Here is a 14,262-nt window from a genome sequence, read left to right on the forward strand (position 1 = left end):
CATTTTTGAGAATTTAACCCAAAATTGTTTAGAGTGAAAAAAGAAAATTTATATAATCGACCCTAATAAATTTTTAAAATAAAAATTCAATTGAATTTAATTGAGTTAAATTGAATAGCAACAGTGTATTAAACACTTTGGTTAAACCAATCATATCCTCTTGTTAATGAAACCACAAGTTTCTGTTAAGAGAAAAAACATATATATATATATATATATATATATATATATATATATATATATATATATATATATATATATATTTATCTCGGCTCGGGCTGTTGGCGTGGCAGCTGGGGCAACTAAAAGTAGATTTTCATCCAAGTCCTCCAAATTCTACACTTAGATCAAAGTATGCTCAACCCTATTCTGTAAGGCATCAGTAGACATAAATTCTCAGATCAGATGACCCAATGCATATAATTTTACCAAGTCCAACGACCACGAAAACAACTTCAAACCAAAAGATGATGTGACCAACAAGGCAACTGCGAATTTACAAAGTGACCAACAATATAAATAATAGGGAGAAAAAAAAAAAAAAAAACCAAGAACGACCTTAATCCTACTTAAAAAATTTACAGTAACCGTCTGATGCAAAACTGGCCACTCCTCTTATATACAGCCACATGGGCAACCTCAATCCGCACAATTAGTAAGTTGAAGGCATCAATATATAACAATCACGTCAGAGTACGCAAATTCCCATTCACACTAGCAGGTTCAGTGCTACTCTGGGCTTGAGTAACATTCCTGCTGTTAGCAAGAAACGCCTGCATGGGAGGTGGAACACTGGGTAGGGCTGAGGTCACTCGTGGTTGTGGAGCTGGAGCTGGTTGGGTAGGCTGAATTATCAAGTCTCCATAAGCAGTAGCAGCCTGACCAGATAGGCTTCCACGCATTCGTCCTGAAGGCCGCCAATTCTGCTCTGATGACAAATTCAAACCACCATCAGTTCCAGTGTTCGCTAGTGCTGCTGCTCCAACGTTTCCTCCCTGCATCATTGCCGGTGCCCTAGTCCCATCAGTATTCAAGTATGAAGTCCCTCTGGAAGTTGGGATTTGAACTGGCACTGATGGTGGCTGTCTAGCCATCTGGACTGCTAGCTGAGCAGCAGCTGTAAATCTAGAATGTTGGCTATTTGGAAAACCAGCAGTGTTGCCAGCCCCAACTTGTGCAATTCTTTGCTGGGTCTGACTCAGTGGAAGGGCTGAAGTTGATCGACCTACGCTTGGAGATCGACTCCTGGGTTGGGGCATCCGAAAAGCTTGATGCTGACGTAAACTCTGAGATTCATTCCAAAGCCCAGAAGATGCTCTGCTAGCACCTAGGAGTTGACAAGAATTTGAAACGCCACCATCCTGTTGGACTGATTGTCCCACAACAGATGATCCATCTGGATGATTCCGGTTCTGAGACAAAAATAATCAATGCATAAACATGCAACAGAGGAAAACTGAATGGCTATCAAGCAGGCATGAGGATAGCATATTGCCAAAAAGATAAAATCAAGTATGCCAAGCTAGTTGGCAAGATTCCAATTATCAATTGAATTTAGGTGACGGGTCATCTGATAAAAAGTTGACTAGTGTTCCAGAAATCCCTACTGCTGATAATAATAGCAACAACATGCATCAACTATATGAAAACTGCAAGACACATAACAAAACAAAAGAGAGTAAATGAAAACTAACCTGTACTGTTGAGTGATGCTGCAATGAGGGTGAAGTCCTGTCCAACACTTGATGTGGATTTGTATGGGATCTCTGATTTTGCAGCTGCCTGTACATATGATTGGAAGCCATGTTGAAACCATTTGAAGTTGGTGTTTTTGACAGAGCAGCCTGAGAAGCAAAGGAGGACCCATTAGGAATCGCACTATTCAAATTAGTGCTTAACCTTTGTTGTTGAATTGATGTTTGAGATGGAACTGGGAGGGCCTGAACTGCTATAGGAGCTCTGTTCACATGTCTGGGTATCTGCATCAACCTCCCAGACTCGTTGTTAACAGCTGCATTCACAAGTTGTGACTGTCGCAAATTTGCAGAAGCAGAAATTTGATTTTGCAATAAAGAGGTGAGGTTATTATTTCCATGACCCACAACATCATGGTTAAGTACAGGAGAAAAGGCATCAGTTATCCCAGAGGATGCCATAATACTTGCAGGATTGAGCTCAGACATGCCATTGACCATTTGCAACCCTAACCCAGCAATGGGGGTCCCAGACCCATGATTTAAGTAAACATCAGACCAAAAGCCATCCTCTACTTGACTAGCAACATTCTGAACCACTGCATTTGGAATAGTTAAATTAGTGGCAACAGGTTGACTTTGAAGAGTTGCTTGAGAAGGTTTCCTGTCTTCAATATCACTGGTGCTCACAACATCCATCCTATTATCATCCTCTGTGAGATCCATAACAAGGGGAAGGGCATTTGAGAAAGTTGTACGTTCTTGCTGTCCAATTGTTTCTTTCTGGCAATTAAAAGTCCCTTTGCTTGTCTGATCTGCGTTGTCATCACCTTCTACGATAGCCTTCCATGATCCATCAGCAGAGATAATCACATCAGCAACATTCTCGCCTACTTCTTTCAGAACCTAGAAACAAACACAAATGTAAGGAAAAAAAAGTGTTTATTCCAACAGAATTGAGTAGCCACAAGGCAAATCCAACTTCAAAAGTACTTGCCTTAACCATGTTCTGAACAACACGAATATCTGAGTAGCAGACATGCTGATTACAATGTGGGCAGCGCCAAGATGGCCTTCTTGAATTTATATGGACAAAGTTACTAAAATCAAAACACTAAAGCAAACTGCGATCAGAGATAACAAACTCACATATTAACAAAGAGGAATCCAAAAAAGCCAATTTATTACATTGACATTCACAGCATCATTGTCTCAAGCTCCATAAGGACCATAACAGATATTCACAATTATATCTTCTTTGTATATTTAAGTATTTTACCGTTTAAAATTATTACTCAATTCAGGTTTACTAAGCAAAACTACTACCCAAGCTTAAGAACATTCTTCCAAATTTCAAAATTACGATTTGAGATCCCCAAACCAATTTTTAGCCAACAGTATAAATCTAACACTTTTGGTTCAGTTGTTGGATGCAGCTAATAGCTAATAGGCATCCAAACAGCTGAACCAAGGTGTTCGGTAAAACTACAAAAAACATAACTAATTGTTGATAAACAGCTGATAGGATATTTATTAGCTGCAATTTTAATCAGCTCTAATTAAAGAGTTGTTCATGAACAAAAATATAACTTTTTTATTGTTTGACAAAAATAATCTTTACCCATTCACTAAATAAAACTCACAATGCATAATTCTATATCTATATTTTTAGATTAAAATAAAAAAAAAAATTTGTACCTCTATAGACACTCTACATGCACTAACACTACAACACTTTGTAGTGTTGGTTCATGCTGATGAATCTTCAAGAGTGTCCACAAATTTTATTATATATATATATATATATATATATATATATATATATAAAATAAAATAAATAATATGATTAGTAAATCAACAATTATATATTTATTTCAATAATAAAATAAATAATATGATATAATAAATTAATAATTATATATTTATTTCAATTGTAAAATAAATGATAAGATATAGTAAATTAATAATAATATATTTATTTCAATTGTAAAATAAATATATTATATATACCCTTATTAGTAATTTTGAAAATCAACAACAGCAGCTAGACATACTAGCAATCGATTATCAGTTGCATCGTATAGCTAAATCAAAGAGGCCCTTAAACTGGTTTCCAAAGTCAAAGATAGCAGCGCATGTAAAGTGAAAATATTGTGAAAAGTCAAACCATCATTATTCATTATCTACATTGCAACCTCATTCAATGTGAGATCAAACCATAGTTATTCAGAAAAAAGCACATATAAATCAAGGCAAAGCCAAACACTAATAATCGTTTTAGATAACAACATGTTGGGTGTCTAAACGTTTAGTATTTTCTATTTGAGTATCTACAATTTTTTTTTGGTGCAATTAAGCGGCTGAATAGACCAAAACCATGCAATCAAGTGCTTTTGCAATTTTCCTACGATTAAAAAGTGACATGATGGATTAAAATAATATAAAATTTAGCTTCATTTCCCACACTAGGAGACATGTAAACTCAACTCAACTCAACTCAACTCAACTAAGCTTTTATCCCAAAAATTTGGGATCGGCTATATGGATTCGCTTTTTCCACTCTGAACGATTTTGGGTTAAATCCTCAGAAATGTGTAATACTTCTAAGTCATGTTGTACTGCTCTCCTCCAAGTCAATTTAGGTCTACCTCTTTTTTCTTTCTATCCTCTAACCTAATGTGCTCTACTTGTCTAACTGGAGCCTCCGTATGTCTACGCTTCACATGACCAAACCACCTTAATCTCCCTTCTCTCAACTTATCTTCAATTGGCACCACTCCTACCTTTTCTCTAATACTTTCATTACCGACTTTATCTAGTCTAGTATGGCCACTCATCCACCTTAACATTCTCATCTCTGCAACTCTTAACTTAGATGCATACGACTCTTTCAGTGCCCAACACTCACTACCATATAACATAGCCGGTCGTATGACTGTACGGTAAAATTTTCCTTTTAATTTATTGGGAATCTTACGATCACATAAAACTCCCGTGGCACGTCTCCACTTCAACCATCCGGCTTTAATTCTAGGAGACATGTAAACTATTTTAATTAAAAAATAACAAAAAAAATGCACCTCAAGTGGCATGGATTAATCAATTAAATGAAGTTTGGCATAAGAAATATATAAATAAAATTCAAATTAGATGTTCAATGAGATAGAGAGATCAAAGATGAAACTAGAAGAGCAAGTGGACAATGGAAGACCATAGGTGGGGCTATCATATGAGATCACTTTTTTTAAAATTTTTTTAAAATAGCTCACATGATTATTGGTGTGACAAGTAAAGACATTTCATATTATTTTAATCATATTGGCACTTTTGATCACCAGAAGAGTGCAAAACTGCAAATGTAATTCATAGCACATTTTTACCTTGTTCACTGTTTAGGCACTCAAAATGTTATTTGATAGTACAATTGTGATGGAACTAGGAAAACATGTATAGCTGTACATTATTTGATTTAAGTCAGGGTACTGCATGAGTAATGATACAACAAGAATGGATATGATCCAGCTATTTTTAGTGTCATTCAACTGTTGATAGAACTAGGAGCACTCACCTGAAGATGTTTGCATGAATGTCCTTTCACAGGAGTTCTGATACGTGTATAGCTGTTTGAGATTGAGAACCAGGAAATGCTTATTTTGGTTCACAAAAGGACAAACAGAATCATCATGTCATAATAAAATTACATTTGACTTGTCATTGTCAACACCAGGACTGTTCTTTTCTATTAGAGAGAAGTAAGGGGGAGAGAGAGAGAGAGAGAGAGAGAGAGAGAGAGAGAGAGGGGGGGGGGGGGTGTGGTGGTGAGGGGGGGAGAGGGAGATCAAGCCTATATTTTATATTTAAGAAATAGAAGCATAAATTATGCCCTTCCCTTCATGGTCGACAAATTGGATACTTCCTGCAACTGGAGGCATAAGGTTATCCAGTAACTTGGACAATATCAAAACCAATAAGTTGCAGTAGATCACTACTAAGAATGTTTTTCTTTTCTTTCCTTCTTTTTCCCATCTCTCCCCACTAAAGAGAATAAGCAAATTGACTACACATTCATCCATAAAAGTCTAAAAAAACCTATAGAGTAATCATTATAAAAGAATTTTGGAGAGCTAGTACCATAGAATACCTTATGGGGCAATTAAGCGATACACATGATGGCCCCTCAATTATATCAGAATCTAAGACATCAAAACAAGAATTAGGAGAGGAGCTAAACCACCATAAATTGAGAAAAGATTAGAAACAAAAAGAAACAAGGAAAACAGAATCTATACTCCAGTTCTATCCTTTTCCCATAGGCGTACCTGGATCTGCTGCAGCAACATCAGACTCAACATAATCTAGCAGCACAGGAGTCTCCGATAATGGTGTCACACTCATAAAAACAACAGCTATGATATAATGACCTTCAAATTAATAATAACAAAAAAAAGGTATTAGACAAGGATCAAAAAACAAAACAATAATCCTTAAAAAATGAAGCACTAGCACCCAAGCATACCATTGAACTGGCCAACTGCTTGAAGAAGATTTGTTCCATATTTAAGCATTGTTGTCACATTAGTTGGAATCTGTGGTCCAGTGTCCTATTAAAAACATAAAATGTTAAATCCAACATTTGCATCAATTAACACACAGAGTTAACAGTGATTACACCAACCATTGAAACAGTAGTTCTTCCCTCTACTCCCTTTCCATTTAACAGGAAACTAAAAAGGGAAAAAGAAAAAAGTAATCAAAATACATTCTTACAACTAAACTAACAAAGGAAATTGAGGGAGGGGAAGGAAGGTTCATACTTCACATGTTGCGGACTGATAATACATGCAGATGTCTCTGTATTATCTCCCTGTACCACAAACAACCACTGCAGGCCACAAAGCAAATATGAAACAAAAGAGTGAAATATAGAATGAGTTCCATAATCAATAATCCTATTTCTGAGTACCCTAGGTAAAAAAACACATGTACATATGAAAACCAATGACTAAGCGCTGCAATTTGTTTACGCAATTGATCACGTCTATCACTTGGAATTTACTGTAATACAACACAGCTTTTGATCTTCTGAACATATTGCTGAAAGTGATTTGCATTGACCAATTCATCTGGGTTAGTAAAATGAAGCCAGCAGAAAACAGACAACAAATTGTAATTTTAGAAATGGGTGAAGACTGAAGAAAGAAGAAAGAAGAGGAAGATTGGATTGAAAAGCTTGATTATTCCCTCAAGCTGATGAGGGTATATATACTGTTAGAGCTTACGACAGGTACATTTTGAATACAATCTATCAATCCCTATAATTCCTACACAATCCTAGCACTAATTTACAGTACGCAATCCCACAATCATAATCATATTATTGTCTTAACAGTAATGGATCAAAAAATTAATTGAGAAAGAAGATTAATCAAAATCAGATGAAGTAAAGACAGGAGTCAGCTAGAAGAACATTCACTAGAAGGAAACTAATGCACCAACTCCAGCAAATAGGTGCAGTAACAAAAATTTAGATCTAGATTTATATTCGGATGGATTAATTTATGACTCACACACAAACAGAATACAATGAACAGATCACAAAATCAGAAGATGCAGTTAGACAGATTTTACATGAAACATTGCATCTTACACCACCATTGAATACAAATCAAAGTTAAGAGCTTACTATTTTTTCCTGTTGAGAATGTGCAATATTCTTTGAAATGTGAAAATCAATTACATATGCTCCATATCCAGGCTACAAAGCAGAGAAAGATAGATTACCACATTTCTCTTAAGTAGGCAGAAATTGTAAACAGAGGAAAAGAAACTACCTTAACTTCAAGAGAAGCAAGTATCTGCCCCATTTTCATCAGTGGATAGAATCTGCAGAAACATAAACATAGTGAGCGACCTCAAATAGTATCTCAAGTCATTTAAGGCCATATCAAGAAAGATAGCCATTTTAACAAATTTCAAGAACAATCACCCTGAAATGGATGGCATTCAAGGCTACATCTTAAAAGACAGCCAGCCATGTTGACAAATTTCATTTGCAATACACTCAAATCACACACACCCATTCAACTAGCATGGACTCAATTAAGTCAGATAAATGTCAGAATTGATGTCATAACACCCATCTTAAGATTTTGATAGACATGGTCAACCATGTGAAGCAATTGTCTAGACATACAGATAAGTGAAGTCAATTATCATATTACTTCTCTTGTTATCCACATAATAATTCATGCCTAGCCCTTGCAAAACAAAAGCTCAAGAGTGTTTCTAGTCTTTCCTAAAGTCCAGAAAGTCAAAAAATTAAGAGGATATCATTGGCACAGAAATAATATAGCAAAAACTTAGCATATATTGCCATGAAAAGTAAAATACAAGCACTGCAAGAGCTCTTACCTGGACATAACCGTTGAGATAATCGAAAGATAGTCACTTAGTACAGTATTAACATCTCGACTACAAAAGCTGTTTCCAATCTATGAAAGAAGTAGAAAGAAGAAAATATCAAGATCTATATGATCAATCCCTCATAAAGGACATGCACACTCAACAAAAGGATAAAGATGGGTAGCAAACCTCATTAGCAAGAGTAAACAGTTCTTGAGAGTCCTTATCTGAAAACCATCCAATCTTACAAGCATTCTACCAGGTGACAAGTACGTTTAATACAAAAGAGGCTAAAAAAATTATGGATAACATACAACAGCAAGATTTCAAAAAGAAAAGAAACATCAAATAAAAGAAATATTTGTTCAAATAAACATATTATAAGCATTCTAAAAAAATTTAAAAAAAAAAAGGAGGACCAGAAGTGGCAGGAGAAAATAATAGAACAAAAATCTGAAGGAATGAATGGTATCAAAAAGTGAAATTTAATTGGATTAAAAAAATGTCAGATAAAGGTTTCTCATCACATTTTTCAGTCACCCAGTATAAATGTATAATAACAGAAAGAATAGGGGTGATTACTTGGAGTGGCCTCTGCAAACTAGGGCCTTAGAATGGAAGTTTTGGAGACATTATCAAATCTCAAAACTTGAACATCCATTGTGTTTGCAAGCCCGGAACACTGACATGACAACAAGAAATAGTCCCTAGTCACCAAATACAACTGTACGCAAACCAAAATGCTAACGACATGACAACAAGAAATAGTCCCTAGTCACCCAATACAACTGTACACAAACCAAAATGCTAACGTGCAATACATGGTAAGAGGTATACCCCACTGCAACGTAAACTGGAAATTTAGAAGACTACAAACAACACAACTAATACTTGAAATTCATAAAACCAGCTGCAATTACCTTGACAGAAATCATAAGAACCATGATAGCTGCTTCTAAGAAGTGATCATTTTTACATAGGCAAACCTATGCAGCAGAGGAAAAACAATTATAAGCATGACTACTTATTCCAGAACAAAAATTTCCATAGAGACAAAAATAAGAACAATAATTAGATCATCTCTTAAGAACTATAAAAAAAAAAAAAAAAAAAAACTAGTTCCCATAAGTGGATTGAGACAGTTTTCATCCAACAAATCACTCAATCCATTCAATTATTAGATTCCTTTTTTGTTCTCTTTTCTTTTGGCCATGTTCATCTAAACACTCATTTTAGCTATTGAGGCCCAAAAGAAAAAGAAAATTACTACTGGTATTCCACGCAAAGATATTATATAACCAGTTAACAGCAGCAATGCTCATATGTCAAGTCTTCACTATAAGTAGCAGTACTAATATGTAAACGTTCTCTTTTTTATGATTTATATTTTACTTGAATGTTCAAAACATTTTAATTCCAATAACTTTGAGTTACATATTAATAATTAAATTAATAAAAATCATTCCCAGAAGATATTTAATATGAAAATTGAAAATCAATATTTCAATAGATATCTGCGTTTAAAAACTAATACAAGTCTCAATATCAACACTTGGCTCCCTTATTAAGATAGTTGCTGGCAGATTCACGCAACTGAGTATTAAGAGAACTGAAAATTTAGCATCAACAAAATATGGCATAAGTCACCTGTTTCAATAATAAAGGTAAATCTAGAGCTTTGGATGGAACCTCATTGTTTGCAACTGCATAATCAATGCCTCTGTATTTGTCAAAGTAAATCTAATTATTCCAGAAAATATCACAAAACCTATAATAATAACAATTATTACATTCCTTCTCTCATCCTACTGGGATAATGTAAACAAGTAGTAGGAACTCCAAACTATATTGCATATACCATGAAAAGCAGCCCAGAAATAATATAAATAACACCAAACACTGCTACATCAATCAGAAAGGTTTGAAATAAAACAACGTGACAAAAATAGTTACTTTGGAACTGCAATTAATCAGTGTCAAACTATACATTGAACAAATGATTTTAAGTATTGTTCATTTCCAATGGAATTCTATCATGGTATTCAGACAACTAACCATAGTTCCCACTGTGCTCATAATCCTCTCCTCAAGCACTCAACCAGCTTTCTCATAATCTAACTCTTAAGAAAATAAGCCAAGCCTAACTCACCTCAAAAGCAAGCTCGAGGGGAAGAGGTGCCAAGGCTTTATAAGGGGTATATAAGGGGAACGTTACCCCTATCCTAAACCAATATAGGATATTAACACACCACATCATGCTCAAGACCGAACATGTAGAGTGGGAAACACTTATGAGAGACCCAACATCAGTTGGGGAGGCTCAAATACAATCTTAAGAAAATAGACCGGGTCTAACTCATCCTCAACACCTAGCTCGAGGGAGAGGAGTGTCCAAGACTTTATAAGAGGCAATTACCCCTATCCTAAACTAATATGGGATATTAACGCTAGCGAATAATCAGCATAGACCTTCTTATGGACACAAAGGCCTCTGGATAATATTGCATTACATTTTCATTGACATTAAAAGCAGACTAATAAAGGAAAATACTTTTTTAGCTCACTAAACAAAGAGTTTTTCTTTTGGAAAAGGCAAAAATTTGCCCCTTAATTATAGGTCAAGGCTCACCCTATATATTTTTTGGGTCCAATTAGACCTTTTAACTTTCAAAACTCACCAATCAAGCCCATAAGTGATCACATGGCGTTGCGTGCTCATCTATCCATTAAGTCTGAGAGTTTGCAGTGTTATCGGGACCCACAAAATAAATAAAATATTATTAAAAAATTATAAATATTTAAACTCAAATTTCATTAAAAAAATTAAAGCAAATGGGAATTAAAAAAAAAAGATTTTCTCTTCCTACACTCATCCGGATTTTCTCTTCAACCAATTGACACCCTTGCCCCTCCTCCCTTGAAACATCCCTCTCTCAGCCTAGCCTCTCCATTCCTACTCGCCTTTCTTTGCCTTGCCTCCCTCTCCATTTCCTCTCTCACAAACCCTCTCCTTCTCTGGATTCTGAAGCTGCCATTTCTCCTTAGTCAGTTGTGAATCATAAGCACAAATACAATGACCAAACCCCATCATCAACGCAACAGCCTAATGGCTTCTCATCAACAGACTCCACACACACTCTGCAGTCTTACAACAGCATGTCCCCACCTACCGATTAGATCCAAATGGCCAAGCACAAAGCAAAGGAAATAATCGCTCGCCTCCTAAGAGGAGCTGATGCTGATGTTAAGCACCCAAGGGTTGAGAATGGTGCTTTGATTTCGATTCCAATGATAATGGTTTTAGCTATGCTCCTAATGGTTGATACTCTCACTATCTTTCTTTAAATTTCTGTAAATATCAACATTTTCTTTTTATTAGTGTGAATTTGTGTGCTTGTATATGTGCATTTGTGCACCTTATTTGCTTTTATTTACTTTTATGTTGTTATTTTATTCCATTTGATGTTTGTATTGTTCTCTTCCTTGTATGTGGATTTTAGTGGCTAATGCTTAATCTTTTGACTCCATGTGGCTGCACCATGTTTTCAGTGCTAAGATGGGTAAAACTTGAAGAATTCATGTTTTCTTTATTATTATTGGAATTGATATCAGTGAAGTTCATTTGAGGCTCCAAAAAAGTTTGGTGTTTTGTTATTGAGAAAGTGATAGAAAACCTGAGTTTTTTTTATTAAATTTGAGTTTAAATGTTTATAATTTTCAATAATATTTTATTTACTTCTCAGGTCCTACAAAGCTACTTGTTGATTAACTGTGTAACCTAATGACATTTAAATAAGGGCTCAATTGCTAAGTTTTTGAAAGTTAAATGGTCTAATTGGAGACCAAACATTGTTTATGGGCTCAATTGAGCCTTGGCCAGGAGAATTTGTGCCTCTTCCCCTCTTTTTTCGAACTGAACTGAACTGAACTGATAAGGTAAGGCATTTTAAAGTAAAATTTTTTAAATTAAGTTTTCTATGAATTTTGGAAAGTTTTTAAGGCAAGGTTTTAAAATTTTGATGTATTGAAAAATGAATGTTTTTGGAGGTTTTCAAAAACCTCCAAAAACCTTTTTTAAAGGAAAGTTTTTCTTTAAGCATTTGGATGTTTTCAAACCTTCTTAATCCACCAGTGGGTTAGAAGATGGAGGTTTAACAAAGGGAAAGGGTAAGATACAACATATTCTCCCCAACATAAGTTCAAGATTTTTAAAAATTGAAAAAACCTTCTGTTGCTTTAAAAACCTCTTCCCAAACAAAGGGTAAGTGTTTGCATGCTTCAAACTTCCACTCATATAAACGGTAACCATCTGACAATTAAGCAAGAAAAAAACTGAAATTGGAATAAAAGAAAAAGCTCTAAAAATTTATATTACGTAATTTCCAAGAAAAATGCTTGTAATCTAACTCCCAGTATAAACAATAAACCATATCAAATTTCCAACAATCCACCATCTGAAGTCCACAGAAACACCCGTCAACAAACAAAAAGCTAAAATAAGAAAGAAACTTAACAAGCTACAAGTAAATCAAAATCAATCATCTAAAACGAAAACTAGAACAAAGAAAAAGGAATTAGAAAATATAAATTAGAAATAATCGTTTACGTATGCACAAACATATTATAGATATTATGTAAATACCTAGCAAGAAAGAGGCAGAGACGAAAGAACTCGGTGGGGTTGTTAGCGCTGCCAGGTTGAAGATGCGTGGCCAAACGCTTGGCTACATCCGCTATTCTAAGAAAGTTCGCAATCGACGCCGACATTTTCTGCCCCGTCCCCACCGCCGGCCCTGCCCCCACAGTCAGGCCCGCCCCAGCCAACACCGGCGGGATCGCCATTCCGGTCATCGCGTCTCTATCTGCGTGCATGAGATAGAGTTTTTTCTTTTTTTTAAACAAGATAGAGTTTGTTAAGAATAAAATAATTTTTTTAAGATAAAAGGTGGCTTTTATGTTGCTTGGTTGTATAATTACTTTGTTAAAAACCAATAATAATAATTTAATATAAATTTACGATCTAATCTCATGAAATTTTTTTTTTATAAAACAATTAATTATAAAAATTTTATGGGTAATAAACTTTAAATTGTTTTATTTTTAATAATAAAATAATTATACTTTATATGCAACAAGTAACTATATAATATATTTTTATTTTTTTTATTTTCTGAAAATAAATTTTATATAAATTTAAAATAATTGAATTTTTTATAAAAAAATTAATTAAATTAAATTTTTATAAAATTTTATATTCTAAATATAATATAGTTTTTAAAATTTAGATTTTGTATCAATATATGTTAATTTTTTTAAAAATAAAGAAATAAAAAAAATTCATTTTTATTGAAAATACTCTAATTATATGGATGTTTATAATTCTCATAAAGTTTATCTTTAGGCCTGAGCAGTTTTCGATTTGAACCGAAAAAAATCGAATCAAATCAAGTTACTAGTCCAATGGGTTTGATTTTTTATTCAATCGGTTAGGTTCGATTTATTAGTTTTGATAAATTCGGTTATTTAATTCAATTCGATTATTTTCATTAAAAATTGAAGAAAAATTGAACCAAACCAAAATCATATACTACATCATTTTGAGGCCCTAGTGAATTTGTATTCTTTCTTCCCAATCCCAAGAAAATCAGAGACCCAAAGCAAAATGATATACTACATCATTTTGAGGCCTTAGTGAATCTGTATTCTTTCTTCCCAATCCCAAGAAAATCAGAGACCCACCTCACTTCTTTTTCTTCTTCTTCTTCTTGCTTTATGTCCTTGAGTTCCTTTGCCTTCTTCTTCTTCTTCTCCTTCACGCGGCACGCCTCCCAAACCCACAATTTTTTGACACCACTCTTTCTCTTTACTATTGTCACCCATCAAAAGCCCTTGCCATCTTGCCTCTCCATGACTACTATCACCCATCTAGCCTCCCTTCTTTTTTTTATTGTGCGTTACTGGGTTTTGATTGTGAGTTATTAGGTTTTGATTGTGAGTTAATCTCTATTATTGTAGGCTAGTGGTTTTTTATTGTAATTAAGTAAATAATCGGATTGTGTTTTTTGTTTCAGAAACTCTCAGATTCATTTGGTTGAGAAGAAAATCATCCATTTTGTGTTGACTTGAAACCCAAGAATGAATTTGTCATTATTTGGTTGAGAAGAAA

The 14,262-nt window shown here is 34.5% G+C and overlaps 1 protein-coding gene across 6 annotated transcripts; it reads right to left on the reverse strand.

The window, feature by feature from the left end:
- Window positions 1–385: 385 nt before the first annotated feature.
- LOC110639712 (E4 SUMO-protein ligase PIAL1) lies at window positions 386–13,002 on the reverse strand. Of its 6 annotated transcripts, XM_058153694.1 has the most exons (17): window positions 12,739–13,002; window positions 9,744–9,816; window positions 9,017–9,082; window positions 8,286–8,351; window positions 8,106–8,185; window positions 7,526–7,577; window positions 7,378–7,449; window positions 6,509–6,576; window positions 6,370–6,418; window positions 6,211–6,295; window positions 6,014–6,115; window positions 5,836–5,887; window positions 5,263–5,314; window positions 2,692–2,808; window positions 1,947–2,600; window positions 1,695–1,844; window positions 386–1,412 (listed from the first exon to the last, which is right to left on the reverse strand). In XM_058153694.1, exons 1-17 carry the CDS (start codon window positions 12,966–12,968, stop codon window positions 684–686), a joined length of 2,697 nt encoding a protein of 898 aa, XP_058009677.1. In that variant the 5' UTR covers window positions 12,969–13,002; the 3' UTR covers window positions 386–683. The 6 variants fall into 6 exon arrangements, with proteins under 6 accessions (XP_058009677.1, XP_058009675.1, XP_058009679.1 ...); XM_058153692.1 differs by having other exon boundaries at window positions 1,695–2,600; XM_058153696.1 differs by lacking the exon at window positions 12,739–13,002 and adding an exon at window positions 8,679–8,778 and having other exon boundaries at window positions 1,695–2,600; window positions 9,744–9,809.
- Window positions 13,003–14,262: the final 1,260 nt, after the last annotated feature.

Source organism: Hevea brasiliensis, chromosome 9, assembly GCF_030052815.1.
Source record: "Hevea brasiliensis isolate MT/VB/25A 57/8 chromosome 9, ASM3005281v1, whole genome shotgun sequence".
NCBI lineage: Eukaryota > Viridiplantae > Streptophyta > Magnoliopsida > Malpighiales > Euphorbiaceae > Hevea > Hevea brasiliensis.

Excerpts from the sequence above, each read along its gene's own strand:
- LOC110639712 (XM_058153692.1), bottom strand. The coding sequence starts at position 12,968 with ATGCACGCAGATAGAGACGCGATGACCGGAATGGCGATCCCGCCGGTG. Across the intron at positions 6,296-6,369 it reads GAAGAACTACTGTTTCAATG|GACACTGGACCACAGATTCC; the intron begins GTTGGTGTAATC and ends TGTTTTTAATAG. Across the intron at positions 6,116-6,210 it reads AGCAGTTGGCCAGTTCAATG|GTCATTATATCATAGCTGTT; the intron begins GTATGCTTGGGT and ends ATTAATTTGAAG.